The 18,772-nt window shown below is 44.5% G+C and overlaps 1 protein-coding gene across 2 annotated transcripts in view; it reads right to left on the bottom strand.

The window, feature by feature from the left end:
- Window positions 1-271: 271 nt before the first annotated feature.
- Window positions 272-18,772, bottom strand: part of tmprss9 (transmembrane serine protease 9) — a 33,804-nt gene continuing 15,303 nt past the window's right edge. For both annotated transcript variants that reach the window (XM_041205010.1, XM_041205011.1), the window contains exons 6-11: window positions 13,615-13,870; window positions 12,211-12,327; window positions 8,622-8,793; window positions 6,870-7,135; window positions 2,933-3,069; window positions 272-645 (exon numbers count right to left, since the gene is read on the bottom strand). In XM_041205010.1, coding sequence (XP_041060944.1) covers window positions 487-645; window positions 2,933-3,069; window positions 6,870-7,135; window positions 8,622-8,793; window positions 12,211-12,327; window positions 13,615-13,870 — 1,107 coding nt within the window. In that variant the 3' untranslated portion in view covers window positions 272-486. The remainder of the gene's footprint in view (window positions 646-2,932; window positions 3,070-6,869; window positions 7,136-8,621; window positions 8,794-12,210; window positions 12,328-13,614; window positions 13,871-18,772) is intronic.

The raw sequence follows: 18,772 nt of genomic DNA, 5'->3' as shown, positions 1-18,772 counted from the left end.
AATTTTAAGGCAATCTTAAAATCCTTAAAATTGGTGAAGTGCAGAAAATGAGATTAAATATAAATTCCCCAGTCTTATACCCCCTGCAAACTGGGCCCTGCTCAGCCCCAAATTCTTGCAAATATGTAGGTCAGACACTGACAATGGGTAGCACTAAGGTTATTATGCACCAGTTGATGACATAGGGTATGATATCTAGTATCTCAAATGATTTGTTAGAATCAAGAACCAAAATATAGGGGTCAGTTTAAAAATATCTCAACAAATCAGATTCATATACATCTCATTTTATTAAAATCCAAACTCCTGCTCAAATGAAACAATTGTAGAAATTGTACTGAAGGCTGAGAGAACAGATCACAGAGTATCCTATAGAATTGATGGAGTCCCATAGCCCCATTGAGAAACACACATCCAGAGTTGAATCCCAATGTGTGTGGTACAGTGATTGATTAAATCCAAAATATTGTCAGATCCTTTTAGTTTTCAGAAAACATATTGTGCTATGAAACTGCGAAGTGCTGTAACTCTGCTATACACCCCAGGTGCATTCTCTCTTCCACAGCCGACACCCCAGCTCGTAATTCCAGCAAGGAACCACTTTCCAGAGGATTCCTTGCAAACCAGTGGGCCACCAGAATCGCCCTGTAAAAACAAATCCATCATTACTACACAGAAAATGTATTAGATAGAGTTACTGCTTCAGACAGATCTGTTGCTCATTGCTCCTGTGCTGTGCTGGTAGCTCATTTTAATGCCTTCAGAGAGAAACTGCTTCAACATAATAATCATTTGTGCAAGTGACAAAGTCACTAAGAGGCACTGGATAATGATTTGGAGATGAACCGTCTGTGGAATATTCTGCAATAACATGCACGTTGTCTGTGATCACACACTGAATATGACCTTCAGGCTTGTTAAAATTGGTCATTCCCTGGCATTATTTTGCTGTAGAATACACTAATCTTGTGACATGCAGTGAAACTAACCATTCAGGCTGCTTATCCTAGTCATCTAGGGGATGGTGGTGGCATAGTGGTATTGTCACTGGACTAGTATTCCAGAGATCCAGGGGAATCCTCTGGGGACCTGGGTTTGAATCCCATGGCAGATAGTGAAATCTGAATTCAATAACTGAAGTTGAAATGAAACCATTGCAGATTGTTGTATGTGTGACTCCAGACCAAAGCAATGTGGTTGACTCTTAAAAGCCGTCTGAACAAGGGCAATTAGGGATGAACAATAAACATTGGCTTAGCCAATGACACCCACATCCCAATAATGAATATAGACCTGATTCTGATGTATGCAGATGCACAATATCAAAGTTCCAATTTGACTGACAAGGACTCAAATAAGGTCTGAAATCTGATGAGTTACAAAGTAGATCCATTAACTCTCTGTGACCAGGTATGAGCAGTACTTTGTGCTGGTCTGAGTCCACCAATTGTACCAAATCAGCTATACTGCCACATCCTTGTCTGTTGCAACATAAGATTTTTCAAGGAAAGGCTAATAGACCCAATAAACCTAACCTCCTTTTCATAGTTTAGCCTTACCTACCCACCTTGTCATCATATTTATTAATATTGCTTATTCATTATATCGCTCAACCCCACCTACCCATCTTTTCACCATCATAGACATCTATTATCCCACATTCTCATCACATCCACGAACCCCACCTTCTCATTATATCCCTCAATCACATTGACACAGGTTCTCACCATATCCATTAACCTCACCTATCTATCTTTTTATATCTCAACTTATCCATCCACGTCATATCACTCAACCCCCATATACCCAAGTTGTCACCAAACCCCTCAATTCCATCTACATAGCCACTCATCATATTCCTCATCCTAACCTTCCCATCTTTTCACCATATGCCTCAAACCACCCAGCTGTGCAGCACTATATGCATCAATCCCTTGTCCCTCTCTCTCTCCAGAAACAACCATCATCTCTTGCACCCATTCCTACAGATTTTTTTTCAATGTCGTTCTCTGGTAATTGATTCTCCAGCTTAATCAGCCTTTTGAGAGAAAATGCTCTGACTTCTGAGGAGCTAAGTGGAGGCCCTGTCTGCTTACTCAGACTGACATTAAAAAGAAATCCCATGGCATTACTGAAAGAAGTACAAGGGAGTTATTCTGATGTCCAGACTAACCATTACCACTCAGCCAATAAAATCAGAAAGGGATTAGCTGGTTATTCATCCATTTGCCAATTGGGGGATCTTGCTGGACAAAAATTGTTGCCACATTTGCCTACATAACAACAGTAATTGTGCTTCAAAAATAAATTCATTAGCTGTGATGATGTACCTTTGAGAAATCTGGACTACATAAATACATGTAAATGTAAGTTCATTCTTTCTTTCTATTCCTTCTTACTACTAACATCCTCATTTTTAATTTGAGTCTCTGGGATACTTAAGCCTCAATATTAATCTAACCTGCCCAGCAGGAACACAGCAGGTTTGGGTTGGATCCCCAGCCAGGTATTATGCTCCATTGATACAGGTTTCCAACCAGCTGATTGAAGAAAATAAAGCATGTCTAGGACTGGTGATGTTCTCTATTTTTGTCCTTGTTGCACAGTTATCTCCTTACATTCCTCATGTAGCTAGGGGGATGGGCGGCCAATGCCCTCCTCGAGCTGATATAGTGGAGCTGCACTGTCAAGGAATACATTTTACAGGTACAGGGCTATCCTCAGCAGTCCAGATATTGAGAAAGACCTCAAATACACACTGTTCAAGAATCTGCAATGTGAAAAAATGCATCAGATTCAACACGAACAGAATTGTGAAGTAAATGGAGCAGTCTCCACAGTCCAGGCCATTCCCTATTTGGCTCAACTCTCTGAGAATGCTTGTGCTGCTACATGTTTCCCTAGCTCTGCTGATTGATCTTTGGCAGCTTACCTGGCATGTGTCCACTCCTCCATTCAGTCTCCCGGCACAAAACATGCTGGGAGTGATCCGGCTGTTATGCAGTTTCTGGCACAATCTGTCACTGATCAGATTTACTTCAGCTTTGTTCAGCAGAAAAGTCATATATCCTGCATGGAGCAGAGAGCGCAGTGATAATTAATGATCAATTCTATAAAATAAATGATACATGTTTACATTCTGGAGTAAAAAAGACAAATACAAGATTTATTACAATGCTTCCCTTCCTTTAATGGAAGTACCTGTTTGTGAATGTTTCACTCAATGTTTACAGCAGGTTCTGCCTCAGTACAGCTAATGTCAATACAGCTCTTTTTTTACTCATTCACGGGATGTGGGTTTCGCTGGCTGGGCCAGCATTTTTTGTCCATCCTTAGTTGCCTTTGAGAAGATGATGGTGATCTGCCTTCTTGAACTTCTGCAATCCATGTGATGTAGGTACACAGTGCCGCTAGGAAGGGAGTTCCAGGATTTTGACCCAGCAACAGTGAAGGAACGGCGATATATTTCCAAGTCAGGATGGTGAGTGACTTGGAGGGGTATTTCCAGATGGTGGTGTACCCATCTGTCTGCAGCCCTTGTCCTTCTAGATGATAATGGTCATGGGTTTGGAAGGTGCTGTCTAAGGAGCCTTGGTGAATTCCTGCAGTGCATCTTGTAAATAGTACACACTGCTGCTACTGTGTGTCGGTGGTGGAAGGAGTAAGTGCTTGTGGATGTGATGCCAATCAAGCGGGCTGCTTTGTCCTGGATGGTGCCAAGCTTCTTGAATGTTGTGGGAGCTGCACTCATCTAGGCAAGTGGTGAGTATTGCATCACACTCCTGACTTGTGCCTTGTAGATTATGCACAGGCTTTGGGGAGTCAGGAGGTGAGTTACTCGTCACAGGATTCCTAGCCTCTGACCTGTTCTTGTAGCCACAGTATTTATAAGGTAAGTCCAGTTCAGTTTCCGGTCAATGGTAACACACACAGACACACACACACACACACACACACACACACACACACACACACACACACACGCAAACACACACACACACACACACACACACATACCCCCGCCCCCGCCCCCGCCCCAGGATGTTGATAGTGGGAGATTCTGTGATGGAAATGCCATTAAAAGTCAAAGTCAAGGGGCGATGGTTAGATTTTCTCTTGTTGGAGATGGTCATTGCCTGGGATTTGTGTGGCACAAATGTTACTTGCTATTTGTCAGACCAAGCCTGGATATTGTCCAGGCCTTACTGCAAGGGGAGGTGGTGGCATCGGGGTATTGTCACTGCTCTGGTAATCCAGAGACCTAGGGTAATGTTCTTTGTTCAAATCCCACCACAGCAGATGGTGGAATTTGAATTCAATATCCAATATGGAATTAAAAGTCTGATGATGACCATGAAACCATTGCTAAAACAGAATTACCTGGAAAAACTCAGCAGGTCTGGCAGCATCGGCGGAGAAGAAAAGAGTTGACGTTTCGAGTCCTCAAACCATTGCTGATTGTCGTAAAAATGCATCTGGTTCACTAATATCCTTTAGAGAAGGAAACCTGCTGTCCTTTCCTGGTCTGGCTTACATGTGACTCCAGACTCACAGCAATGTGGTTGAATCTTAAATGCCCTCTAAACGAGGGGGCAATAAATGATGGCCCAGCCAGCAACATCCACATCCTATGAATGAATAAAAAAAACAAGGACTGCCTCAGTATCTGAGGAGTCGCACATGGTGCTGAATATTATGCAATCACTTCTGACCTTATCATGGAAGGTCATTGGTGAAGCAACTGAAGATGGTTGGGCTGAGGACTCTGAGGAACTCCTGCAGTGATGTTCCTGGAGTGGAGATGACTGACCTCCAACAACCACAACCATCTTCCTTTGTGCAAGGTATGGCTCCAACCAGCAGAGAGATTTCCCACTGACTCCAGGTTTACTAGGGCTCCTTGATGCCACACTCGATCAAATTCGGCCTTGATGTCAAGGACAGTCACTCTCACCTCACGTCAGGAGTTCAGCTCCTTTGTCCATGTTTGAACCAAGGCTGTAATGAGGTCAGGAGCTGAGAGGCCCTGGCGGAACCCAAACTGGGTGTCAGCAAGCAGGTTATTGCTAAGCAAGTGCCACTTGATAGCACTGTTGATGACCCCTTCCAGTACTTTAATGAAGATCAAGCATAGACTGATGGGGCGGTAATTGGTCAGATTGGATTTATTCTTCTTTTTGTGTACAAGACATACCTGGGCAATTTTACACATAGCTGGGTAAATGCCAGTTATGAAGCTGTACTGGAACAGCTTGGCTAGGGGCGCGGCAAGTTCTGGAGCACAAGTCTTCAGTACTAATGCTGGAATATTGTCAGGGCCCATAGCCTTTGAAATATTCAGTGCCTTCAGCCGTTTCTTGATATCATGTGGAGTGAATCGAATTGGCTGAAGACTGGCATCTGTGATGCTGGGGACCTCTGAAGGAGGCCAAGATGGATCATCCACTCGGCACTTCTGGCTGAAGATTATTGCAAATGCTTCAGCCTTATCTTTTGCACTGATGTGCTGGGCTCCCCCATCATTGAGGATGGGGATATTGGTGGTTCCCCCTCCTCCAGTAACTTGTTTAATTGTCCAACACCATTTATGACTGGATGTGGCAGGACTGCAGAGTTTAGATCTAATCCATTGGTTGTGGGATCACTTAGCTCTGTCTAATACTTGCTGTTTATGCTGTTTGGCACGCAAATAGTCCTGTGTTATAGCTTCACCAGGTTGACATGTCATTTTTAGGTGTGCCTGGTGCTGCTCCTGGCATGCCCTCCTGCATCCTTCATTGAACCAGGGTTGATCCCCTGGCTTGATGGTAATATGTCTTGATTTTGAAATTCTCATCATTGTTTTCAAAGCTCTCCATGGCCTCATCCCTCAATATCTCTGTAATCTCCTCCAGCTCTATAACCCTCTGATATATTCCCTCAAATTCTGGCTTATTGTGAATCCCCAATTTTAATTGTTCCACGATTGGTGGCCCTGCCTTCAGTTGCCTCAGCCCCAACCTCTGGGAATCCCTCCCTATACCCCATCATTTCTCTACCTCACTTTCCTCCTTTAAGGCATTCCATCAAACCTACATCTTTGACCAAGTTTTTGGTCATCTGGTCTAATATCTTGTTATATGGCTCAGTGTCATATTTTGTTTTATATGCGCCTGTGAAGTGCCTTAACATTTTATTACTTAAAGATGCTAGAGATAAGTTGTTGATTTTACAGCAGAGATGAACTCCATTGCACCTTGCAGTCAACCATCTGTTAATTCCATCCTCTTCCTCCTAGCTACAGAATGCTCAAACTGTCTGTCCCATCCTCCGGCAGTCTCCACCTGTGCTTTAGCAACTCACTTCTGCAGATGTATTTTCCCTCTGCCTTTGGCCTGATGAAACAATCCTTTCTCTCTCTTGGACTTGCTCTTTCTCTGTCTAACTCTTTCTTTCTTTCTCTGCTTCCCCCTCATATTGTCATTTCCCTTTTGGTCTCTGGTTCTCGGTCCTGCCACCTCTCTGTGTGTTTCTCCCTCCCTCACTTTTGCTCTATTTCTGGCTCAGTTTCTTTATTTGCTCTTTTCTTTTCAATTTCATCTTTCTTTTCAGTTTTTCTGTTCTGTTTTTCACTCTGTGTTTCAGTCTCTTTTAAACCTTGCTGTTTCCCTCTTTTGGTGCCTCTCTGTTTTCCTTTCTCACCCTGTTTCTCTTACCTTTGAGTCACACTGGTTCTGTTTTGATCTCTCAGTCTCTCTCTATAGGCCAATTTACTATATGGCATTTGTAAAGGAATAATCTCTCTCTCTCTCACACACACACACACACACACACACACACACACACACACAGAATAATGCTCAGACAAACATATTCAATGTATTGCTTACCCTGTTCTGCTGTTGCACCCCAGCCTGTTACATAACATTTCATTCCCTCTGAGAATCTGTGGGAAGATGAGGGTACACAGGCAGGCTGGATGACTTTGGAGAAGGTGACAGGCTTGGACAGTTCCACGAGGGCAATATCAGAATCCCAAGTTGAGGTCTTGAAAGAGGGGTGGATGATGTAGCGTTTGAAGGTTACCCTGGTGCCATGAAATCCTGAGCTGTAGATAGTTCCCAGGTAACCCAGCCAATTTCTTGAATCCTTATCTCTTTGAAAGAAAAATTCAATCAAACATCTGCTCGTGGTTCGGTGAGAACGTCCTTATTTTAAATGTATTCCACTTCCATTGTATTTATGTAATTTTCACTCCCTCTCTATATCTCTCCCCTCCCTTCCCGGTGCAGTGCATCATTGTCCTTGGACTGCCTGTTAATAAAGTCTACTCCTTAATATTGTGTTTACCAGAAGGTGCAGACTATTTCAGGGGTAATGTTCCACACATACAGGCTGCCAGTACAGGGCGGTACTGCACTTGGATGACCCTTCTTTTATGTGAGTCCAGATGGTGATTGTGGGCAGGATATTCAAGCACTGCACCTGAGCCCTCAACTACTGCTCATGTACACAAAATTCACAGCAGGACTCACTAGATAATGAGCAAAAGTGGCTGATTTCACCAACTTGGCACAGGGGCACTAAGGGCACTGTAGTCCTTAGTCAAATTGGCTGAACCAGCCTAGAGCGAGAGTGGAACCTTTCATCTTCCTCACTGGAAAAACGTGCTGAATATCAAAGAGTCATGCTGTGACCATGTTTACAGTACTGCTGATTGGGCCTTCCAATATTCAAACTATAAAATGTAACATTTTTTAGCAGTTTAAACAAACTACCTAAAGCAAACACAAATACAATGAAGTTAAATAACAAGTCAACATTACCGTAATTATACACGTGTGCATGCATATAAATGCAAACCGCAGTGAGTGGTTATGTGTACACTGCTCTTCACAGTGTGTGTACACTGCAATGTGTGATTGTATACAATGCTCTGAGTGTGTACACTGCAATGAGTGGCTGTGTACACGGCTCTGAGTGTATACACTGCAATGACGGACTGTGCACACTGCTCTGAGTGTGTACAATACTATGCCTCTGGTTTTGAAGTGGTGTGTGGAATGCTGTGAGTGCGTGCACATGGTTTTGGGTCTGTGTGTTCACTGCAATGGGTCTGTGCGATCACTGCTATGGGTCCGTGCGATCACTGCAATGGGTCTATGCGCTCACTGTTATGGGTCTGTGCGCTCACTGTTATGGGTCTGGGCGATCACTGCTATGGGTCTGTGCGCTCACTGTTATGGGTCTGTGCGATCACTGCTATGGGTCTATGCGCTCACTGTTATGGGTCTGTGCGCTCACTGTTATGGGTCTACGCGCTCACTGTTAGGGGTCTGTGCGCTCACTGTTATGGGTCCGTGCGATCACTGCAATGGGTCCGTGCGATCACTGCTATGGGTCTGTGCGCTCACTGTTATGGGTCTGTGCGATCACTGCTATGGGTCTATGCGCTCACTGTTATGGGTCTGTGCGCTCACACTTTTGGATCTGTGCGTTCACTGCTTTGGTGAATGTGCTCACTTTGTTGATGGTTATGGGTGAGCTTGCATTCGTTAAAATTGATTTTTAAAAAATGATACAATCCTTTCGTAATCAGTACACAGAGCCTGTCCCTTGTTGTCTGAGAGCTGTTCACGTACTTTAAGAAACAATGAGCAGCAGTGACCACCCAGCTGGGAGATATTAGTGTTCCACCACACTTGTGCCCTAAGTAAAATAGCTGCAGACTGATTTGCCAAGGAAATTCGCCAGGAACGCTGCTCACTCCACCCACAATCCTCGAGCCGACCATCAAAGGCGCAGTTCCACAGTCTACAAAGAAAACTGAGCTCAGTTACAGGGTTCAATACACTAGAAACTCAAAAGAAACATTTAACACAGGTCAGATTAAACTGAATGTGGCAACAAGGATCACAGAGTTTACCAATTCATTAAAGCTTTTGTCAGGTAATCGCATGCAAGAATGTTTATTGCTGATGTGTGTCATGTTTAATGCTGTGACATGCCAGATGATGTCCCAAGTGACATGTGTGGGCAATGTGCCTGGTGATGGGCACACCGTGCATGAGAATGTTCATCTGGAGGTGTGTGTGGTGATACACTAGTGATGTGTGTGCTGGTATGCCAGTAATGTATACAATGGTGTTGCCAGTGATGTTCACTGGTGGTGTTCATGGTGCTGTTTGCAGTGGTGTGTGTCATGTTGTTCACGACAGTGTGTGGTGGTGTTAATGGTGTAGTTCACCATGTTGGTCACCATAGTGTATGATGTAGTGATCACAGGGCTGTTTGTGGTGCTGTTTAGGGTGGTATTCACGATGCTGTGTTTAATTGCCGCTTTGCTGTTGGTTATATTCATGATGCATGTGTTATTTTCTTGGAGGCCTTCATTTTCCAACTGGGTTCAGGTAACAAAAATGATATTGTACTGAATGACTACCCTGCCTGAATGTGAGAATGACTGCCCTGTCTGAGTGAGAATGACTATCCAGTTTGGATGTGAGAATGACTGCCCTGTCTGAGTGAGAACAAACTGCCCTGTCTGAATGAGAATGACTGCCCTGTCTGATTGAGAATGATTACCTTGTTTGAGTGAGAATGACTGCCCTGTCTTAGTGAGAATGACCGCCCTGAGTGAGACTGACTGCTGAGTGAGAACGACTGCCCTGCCTGATTGTGAGAATGACCGCCCTGTCTGAGTGTGACAATGACTGCCCTATCTGAATGAGAATGACTACCTTGTTTGAGTGAGAATGACAGCCCTGCCTGAGTGAGACTGACTATCTTGTTTGAGTGAGAATGACTGCCCTGAGTGAGTGAGAATGACTACCCTGTCTGAGTGTGAGAATGACAGCCCTGAGTGAGTGACAATGACTACCCTGTCTGAATGTGAGAATGACTACCCTGTCTGAGTGTGTGAATGACTACCTTGTTTGAGTGAGAATGACTGCCCCCTTCTGGGTGTGACAATGACAGCCCTGAGTGAGTGAGAATGACTACCCTGTCTGAATGTGAGAATGACTGCCCTGAGTGAGTGAGAATGACTACCCTGTCTGAATGTGAGAATGACTACCTTGTTTGAGTGAGAATGACTGCCCTGAGTGAGTGAGAATGACTACCCTGTCTGAATGTGAGAATGACTACCTTGTTCGAGTGAGAATGACTGCCCCGTCTGAATGTGAGAATGACTACCCTGTCTGAGTGAGAATGACTGCATAACTGTTCGGGACCAAAACCGTTCACAGTATTCTAGGTGTGGTCTAACTAGTGCCTTGTATAGTTTTAGCAAGACTTCCCTATTTTTATTCTCCATTCCTTTTGAAATAAAGGTCAATATTCCATTTCCCTATTAACTGTTGAACTTTTTGTAAGCTTTTTGGGATTCCTGCACAAGGACTCCCAAATCCCTCTATGTTACAGCCTTCTGCAGTCTTTCTCCATTTAAATAATATTCAGCTCTTCTATTCTTCCTGCCAAAGTGCATAACCTCAAATTTCCCACATTATATTCCATCTGCCACTTTTTGCCCACTCACTTAACCTGCCTATATCCCTCTGTAGGCTCCTTGTGTCATCCTTACCACTTGCCTTCCCATGTATTTTTGGAACATCACAAATTTGGTGATAGTACATTCATTTCCCTCATCTAAGTCATTAATATATTTTGTAAATAATTGAGGCCCCAGTACTGATCCCTGTGGCGCCCCACTAATTACAGGTTGCCGACCTGAAAATGCCTCCCTTATCCCAACTCTCTGTCTTCTATTAGTCAGTCAATCCTCTATCCATGTTAATATACTACCCCCAACACCATGGGCTCTTACATTATTAAGTAGCCTTATGTGCAGTACCTTAGCGAACGCCTTTTGGAAATCCAAATATATTGCATCTACTGGTTCCCCTTTACCTATCCTGCTAATTACCTCTCAAAGAATTCTAAGGCAGGATTTTCTGGTCAGCAAGCAGGGGGCAGGGCCCGCTTGCCGACACGTAAAATGTCACGGGATGACGTTGGGCGGAACCCCTGATGTCACTCCGCCCCATTTAAATTTTCAGGTAGGCGGGGGCTCAGCAGAATCAGCTGTGTGCCCACCGACCTATCAATGGCCAATTGAGGCCATTGACAGAATCATTAAACTAATTAATGGATCTGCCCTTCCAACCTTAAGGTTGGCGGGCAGGCCAGGAGCCCCGGCGGGCATTAGAAAAAGCACGAAACCTCATCATGGGCAGGATGAGGTTTCATGTAGGTTTAAAAAATGTAATTAAAGCGTATGTAAAAGTTATGAACATGTCCCAACTCATGTGACAGTGTCATATGAGGGGACATGTCAGGGAATTTTTTTTTCTCTATTTTTCAGATGTTTTAATGTACAGCCAATCTCCCTGAGGCAGCACATAGCATCAGGGAGATGAGTGCGTTCTTTCGTGCGCATGCGCATGAAAGACCGCACTGTTGGCTCAGGGAATCCCCACCCACCCCACCCCTGCCTGCACAGGGAGTGCATAGCACTTCCGAGTGGACACCATACTGGGCAGGCCTTAATAGGCCCGTCCACGTAAAATGGGTGCACCAATCAGAGGCGCACCTCCGCGGGCCCACTCTTAAACTTCCCCCCTAATGGGGGAAAATTCTGCCCTAATAAATTTGTCAGGCACGATTTCTCCTTCATGAACCCATGCTGATTCCACTTGATTAGATTATGTAATTCCAAATGCTCTGCTATCACATCCTTTATAATAAATTTATTTATTATAAATATATAATTATATATATATTTATAATAAATATATAATTTTCCCAATGATGAATGTTATGTTAACTGGCCTATAGTTACCCATTTTTTGTCTATCTCCCTTTTTGAATAAGTGTGTTACATTGGGCAGTTTTCCAATCCTCTGGGACTTTTCCAGTATCTAAGGATTCTTGGCAGATTACTACCCGTGCATCCACTATCTCTGCAGCTACTTCCTTTAATATCCTAGGATGCAATCCATCAAGTCCAGGGCACATATCGGCCTTTAGCCCCATTAGTTTCCCTTGTACTTTTTCTCTAATGATATTTATTGTATTTATTTCTTGCCCCTCTTTTGCCCCCTGATTATTTAGCATTGGAATGCTATTAGTGTCTTCTACCGTGAAGACTGAAGTAAAGTATTTATTCAACTCCTTTGCCATTTCCTGGTTCACCTGCCCTCTTAGTCAGAGAGATGAAGTAATTGTACTCACTGCAGTTTTCCTCGTCAGACCTCGTGACACAGTCTATGATGCCGTCACATTCTGCATTGTGTTTATCGATACAACTGTTGTTAGAACACTTGAAAGTAGAGGCTGTACAGGGAACTTCTAAAAGATGGAAGAACAACAATGATTTGAGGTTTTATGCAACCCCTAATCACTAAGCTAATCGCCCCCTTTGATGGCCCCCTTTAAACTGGAGGAGTGAGGGGAGTTCAGGGAGAGCGACAGCAGGCTCTCTATTTTTTGCCTGATTTTGTCTGTGTGCCCAGTTCATCCTCTCCTCTCCTTTTCTGATTCACCGATTCTCATTGAGGTACAGTTCAAAGTACCTTGGCTGCCCCACCCCACCTCCCCCACCACCTCACATGTGTGATTAGTCTCACATGTAAACCTAAATAGTCAGTGTTGGGAGGTTAAACTCTGGAATATCACAGCTGAGCCCAATCTCATCCTTATTCATTGTGCACACTTTAAATTGGGGCTTGGACAATGGGGTAGAGGATTAGGGAGAGAAAGGAATGACTTGGAGGCTGGTATGGGGCCCAGCTTTTCCTGCAGAGCTGGGAGAAACAGCAGCAGTAATGTGGTGAGTATGAGCAGTGCTGAGAGAGGAGCGGTCAGTAAAGGGGTGAGTGAAGCCTGGGGGCCTTATGGTGGGTAAATAGTGAAAGATTGATCCGCCAGTGGAAACAATTGGGATGGGGTGCATCCCAAGCTCGGACACAGAGATGCAGGAAAGCTGAGTAGAGCTTAATGGCTCTTTGTCAAGCTGGAAAAGCTTGCATGGCTCATGCACACCTGAGTTTTTCACAAATTCTGCAGACAAGTCCTGAAACAGGCACGGAACCCATTTTTTTTTGCATATTTAAATTGATCCAGTGCTGATTTCAGGCAGCTATCAGGGATGCCCAAAGACCCGCTGTACTAATTAGATGCAAGACCTTGGACCCAGTAATTGGTAAACATTGGCCCTGTTTTACACCCAAAACATGGATGAAATGCAGACCAATTTTTAACACTGTTTGTGCAAATAATTTTTGCTGCATGTGACCCATTTCTAGAACAGGCCCACCATTGAAATTGAGTTTGACCCACCCTCTGCTGCACCCCCACTCCCCTGCTCTCCGTAGTGATGAGGAACAGGATTTCCCTCCACTACGCAAGGGTTGGAGAAGGAAATCACTTCTTTCGCTCACCTGAAATCAGGAGATCACCATGCGGGGAAGGTATTACAGGCACTGGATCACTAACCAGATTGTTACCCAGTCTATTATGCAACACACTTACAAAACAGACAACCCTAAAGCACACATAAACAGTGTACATGAGACTCTAAATCATGCACAGTGATAATCTGAACCTCCGACTCCGACAGCCAATGTGAACACCCACCTTCTGATAATATAGGGATGACGCTGCTTTTATTTACTGAAGTTGTCTGCTCCGTATTGGTCTCCATGGGAGGAGTAATTTTGTTGGTCTGTGATTGGTCTGTCATTGTGAGCCAGACCCAATCCTGGATTGCGGTCACTCTTGTGTAGACACCCGGTTTGTTTGGTCGGGCGCAGCCTACTCCCCAGCTCACGATACCGGCCAAGAACCATCTGCCTGGTGATTCCTCACAAGCCATTGGCCCGCCAGAATCACCCTGAGAGAAAGGCCAGAAATTAGTGCACATCCTAAAATATCCAAAGCTTCCCAAACTATTTTCCAATGTGACCCCATTTTAACACCTGTAAATCAACAGGACCCCAGATGCCAGCAAGAACAAAACAGCAACAAAGCAGCATAATAACAATCAGTATATAATTACTAAAGTTTGCATAATACATATGTCAATACATAGGTCAACATATAGGGCAGGATTTTCCCCTCCACACAGATCCCCCACTGACCCTGGAAAGAGCCGGAGCATAGAAATTGAGGGCCACTGTGACCTTCAGAGCCACTGGCATGGAGTGTCCATGCACAGTCAGAGTTGGTGTCAAGTGCAATCATCTGGCAAATGGAGGTCACTGTCTCCCTTGAGAGGTGGAGTCTCCTTCGGCATTGCACCTTGGACATTTTGAGGTAGCTGCATCGCTGCCTGTAAACTCTGGCAGCAGGATAGTGGTGTCTTCTACGGCTCCTTCCACCTTGGACTACCTTCTGGCCCCGCGCCCCTTGTGCCTGCGCCTCTCCACCCACAAATCGTTCCCCTGGAAGCTGCATGGGAACACGTGGCCTCCTCTCCCTTCTGTCCCTTTCTTCCTCAGAGGAGGAGGTGCCTCCAGCAGAGCCAATGCCAGTGAGTTTTCCCCCTGTGAAGTCTATTCCTTTGCCCCATTTCCTGCCATACCTCAGCTCACACTTTTACCTCTGGATGATTTGCTGCTGATTAAGCCAGGGGGAGGAGAGATGGTTTTGTGGCAATTGCAAGTTCAACATTTGTTGCCCATCCTTGGTTGCTCTTGAGAAGGTGGTAGTGAGCTGCTTCTTGAACCACTGCAGCCCATGTGGTTTATGTACATCCACAGTGCCGCTAGGAAGGGAGTTCCAGGATTCTGACCCAGCGACAGTGATATATTTCCAAGTCATGATGGTAAGTGAGTTGGAGGGAACTTCCAGGTGGTGGTGTTCCCATCTACCTGCTGCCCTTGTCCTTCTAGATGGTAGTGGCCGTGGTTTTGGATGGTGCTGCCGAAGGAGCCTTGGTGAATCTTGTAGATGATACACACTGTTGCTACCTCATTACCAGAGTAAAAGAAGACTGTCTGATACCTGGAAGGATCCACAATGTCTGAATCTTCTGGGGGCGTGGCATACAGCAATGAGTCCTGAAATGAAGCCTGGAAATGCTAAGAATGAAGCCCTGAACAGAGGTGAAGCTGCCAAGTACCAGTAAGCAACCAGCTGCAAACTATCTCCAAAACTCCTCACTACTCACACTGGCAATGCTGCTGACCCTTTTTATCCCGCCCATGGATGAGATTTGTGAAAATGTCGACTGGCCATCTGCCCATTTTGCCAATGCGAGGAGCAGAAAATTGCATGGGCAAGAAAAAATCACAGCCAATTGGACTGTTAATGGCCTTAAGTGGCCACTTAATTAACGGTGGACGCCACTTGGCATCCGTGCATGCCCGCTGAGCAAACTATCATGCGAGTGCTTGATGACGTAGGAATGCTCATCTAATGTCAACGCACACTATTTTATTCCCATTCAGGTTGGGAGCACGCCCACCTGTGGGACGAAAGATTCTACTCATAATAATACATCATATGAATATGAAAACCTCTATTTTAAAGCACTTGGTAAAAATTATTTTTATGAATTCATGTACGTTTCAGCAAAGCTCTCCATACTCCTGTGACAAAAGATGCAGTGAAGCCCTTCTCCTCCCCACCACTCCCACTATAATCAGCCCTTTTCCCTCCACCACACACATGCACACACACCCGCCTTCCTAACCCGCACCCTCTAATCACTCAGTTACTCAGCAAACCCTCTTCTCAAACCCTCTTCCTTGCCACTCACACACCAGCCCAGATCCCTTTACCCCCTTTTGATCTAGTTGCCAGTACCTGTGTAGCAGAGCCGCTACCCTGGGGTAAGGAGCCCATACAGCAGGCAGACGGGAGCAGGACCAAAATAAAATTTGAAGCCACCACTCACATTCTCAGCTCAGCCACATGACCTCCCGGTTTTTCCCACACTTGAGTCAATAACTGAGTTATTCTTGCCTGCCTCTAACTGCACAAAATTGGCAGGTAAACATCTCACTCGAACTCACTGCTGAAATGTCTTCTGAAGTTAACGAGCACTTTGAGCTCACCGTTTAGCTCATACTGTTTGGTGCAATTGATCCAGTACATCCAGAGCTGTCCACCAGATCCTCTGGATTGGGCCAGTTCCTCTCCACATTCACTATTGCTGCTCGGAAGAGGGGTGGCTCATGACCCCAAATGTGATCTCTGTGAGCCCATCGGGGGTCGTGACACACAATTTATGGGAAACCCTGTCCTAAAAGGAGCTTAAAGCATTTTCCCTGTCTGGGGACTTTGTTTCTATGCTCCAAAGGACTATTTCCAGGGAGCAATTTCAATGTGAGGACTTTCAGTCTCAGTATGTAAAAATTTCTTGCAATGGGTTTTAATGTGCTTGTCTATCACGTGTGTGTGTGTGTGTGTGTGTGTGTGTGTGTGTGTGTATAATATTTTATTAAGCTGAGCAAATTTAAAATAGCAGTTTAGTACAAGGAAACCTCCGTTGTCACATAGAATTTTCTGGGGAATCAGGTAACCAGGATTTATGAAGAAAGTTTCATGAGGTTTATTTGGATGGTGTCAAATGAGATTTGACTATTGGACAATACCCATTATTTAGTGGGAAATAAGGGATGGGGCAATAGGGTTTCTGGGGTAGCCCCAGGAGCAAAGTCTCCTCCACTGCATCTGGTACTGTACGTTTCATTATAAGAGAATTTTTCATTAACATTATACACAGAATAAGTAGCTGCCACAGACATAGAAAAAAGGTTATTAGAAATTAGGTTATTTCAGGCCAGCTGAGCAGCACTGTAGCAGCAAGCTCAAAACCAAAAAACAGGCACAAGATCAGAAAGGCTAGTTTGGCCCACCTTAGTTCATCCATCCAGAAAGACCCTACAGTTCCTGATCGCCACATCTGATTATCTCTTGTGAGAAGTGCTTCACAACCTTTTTCTTATTTGAGTTCTCTTCGTTTGAACAATAGGGTGTAAAAGCCCACTCCAAGTAATTTATCAGACCAGAGGGAAGGGAGAGGAGAAAAAGAGGAAAAAGGAAGGGGGTGAGGAAAGGACGGGAGAGGGAGAGTGATGGGGAATTGGTGGAGAAGGGGACTGAGAGGAGGAAAGTGGAAAGGATTGAAGGGAGAGGGTTTGAGAAAGATGGGCAAGGGAGGGATGAAGGAGGTGAAAGGGGAAAGCAGTGAGGCGCAGGGTGAGGAGGAGGGAGATAAAGAAAGGAGTTGGAGTGTTCCACGTTTAATCAGGAGGATACTGTCACTATGCTGAAAACATTCAGTTATGTGCAGAAGGAACTGAAGGAGTTAGTGCAACTGGGGATAGTTGGCAGATTAAGTCAACAAGATGGGGAACCACAATTGGTCCAAGGGCTTGCCAATTTACCTCAATAAAATTGCAATAAGAAGAAATGATAAATATGTTGTTATACAATAAACCATTGGCTTTGGTGATGCAGAGACATAAAACATCAGCCTTTCACCTATTTTTGAACTAACATTCGGTGAACTTTGGAAAAGTCCTAACACAGCTCCACCTACAGGCATAATCTGCACTACATCCAGATGTTGAAAATTTTAAACAGGATTTGGTTCGGGTTGTTCCCCTGACATTTCCTCTGGATGCTGATTTTGTTAATGCAACACATTCCCATGAGCTGAATTACAAAACATGAAACACCACTGAGAACTTCTGCTGAACTTGCAATTGCCACAGAACCATCTCTCCTCCCCCTGGCTTAATCAGCAGCAAATCATCCAGAGGTAAAAGTGTGAGCTGAGGTATGGCAGGAAATGGGGCAAAGGAATGGACTTCACAGGGGGAAAACTCACTGGCATCATCTCCACAAATGCAAAACATCTTTTTCTTCTCTGGTTTTAAGTTTCAAACTTTTACAGGATTCATGAAGCAGAAACAAACATGAACAAACAGCAACCTTAAGACGAATCACATCAACAAGATAGTAATCTGAACAAGGGATCAGTTCTTGAACAAATCCTTGGTGATGAGTTGCACTGAGTACAGTGAATGTAACAACTCTATGTAATAACTGTGTTTGACACAAACATAGTAAAGACAATTTAAACAAAGGAGTCAAACCTCAATTATCTACCAGCCCAAGGATCCTGTTGTCATCAGCAATGTTTGAAGCTTTCAATGTTTTTCACCAAAACAAGTTTCTAAATGACATATCTCATTTCAAAGAAACAACTGCTGATTGAAGCCTATTCACACCAGCTGAGAGAAATATTATCCAGCTCATTGCTTAGGAAAACACAGAATCAGATTTTATTCTATATAGTAATTTTTTTTATTCATTCACGGAATGTGGGCTTTGCTGGCTGGGCCAACATTTGTTGCCCATCCTTGGTTGCTCTTGAGAAGGTGGTAGTGAGCTGCTTCTTGAACCTCTGCAGCCCATGTGGTGTATGTACATCCACAGTGCCGCTAGGAAGGGAGTTCCAGGATTCTGACCCAGCGACAGTGATATATTTCCAAGTCATGATGGTAAGTGAGTTGGAGGGAACTTCCAGGTGGTGGTGTTCCCATCTACCTGCTGCCCTTGTCCTTCTAGATGGTAGTGGTCATGGTTTTGGATGGTGCTGCCGAAGGAGCCTTGGTGAATCTTGTAGATGATACACACTGTTGCTACTAAGCATCAGTGGTGGAGGGAATGAATGTTTGTGGATGTGATGCCAATCAAGCGGGCCGCTTTGTCCTGGACGGTGTCAAGCTTCTTGAGTGTTGTGGGAGCTGCACTCATCCAGCAAGTGGGGAGTATTCCA

Source organism: Carcharodon carcharias, chromosome 14 (genome assembly GCF_017639515.1).
Source record: "Carcharodon carcharias isolate sCarCar2 chromosome 14, sCarCar2.pri, whole genome shotgun sequence".
NCBI classification, from domain to species: domain Eukaryota; kingdom Metazoa; phylum Chordata; class Chondrichthyes; order Lamniformes; family Lamnidae; genus Carcharodon; species Carcharodon carcharias.
Note: the sequence above shows the minus strand (reverse complement) of the source record. Positions and strands in the feature narration are given on the sequence as shown.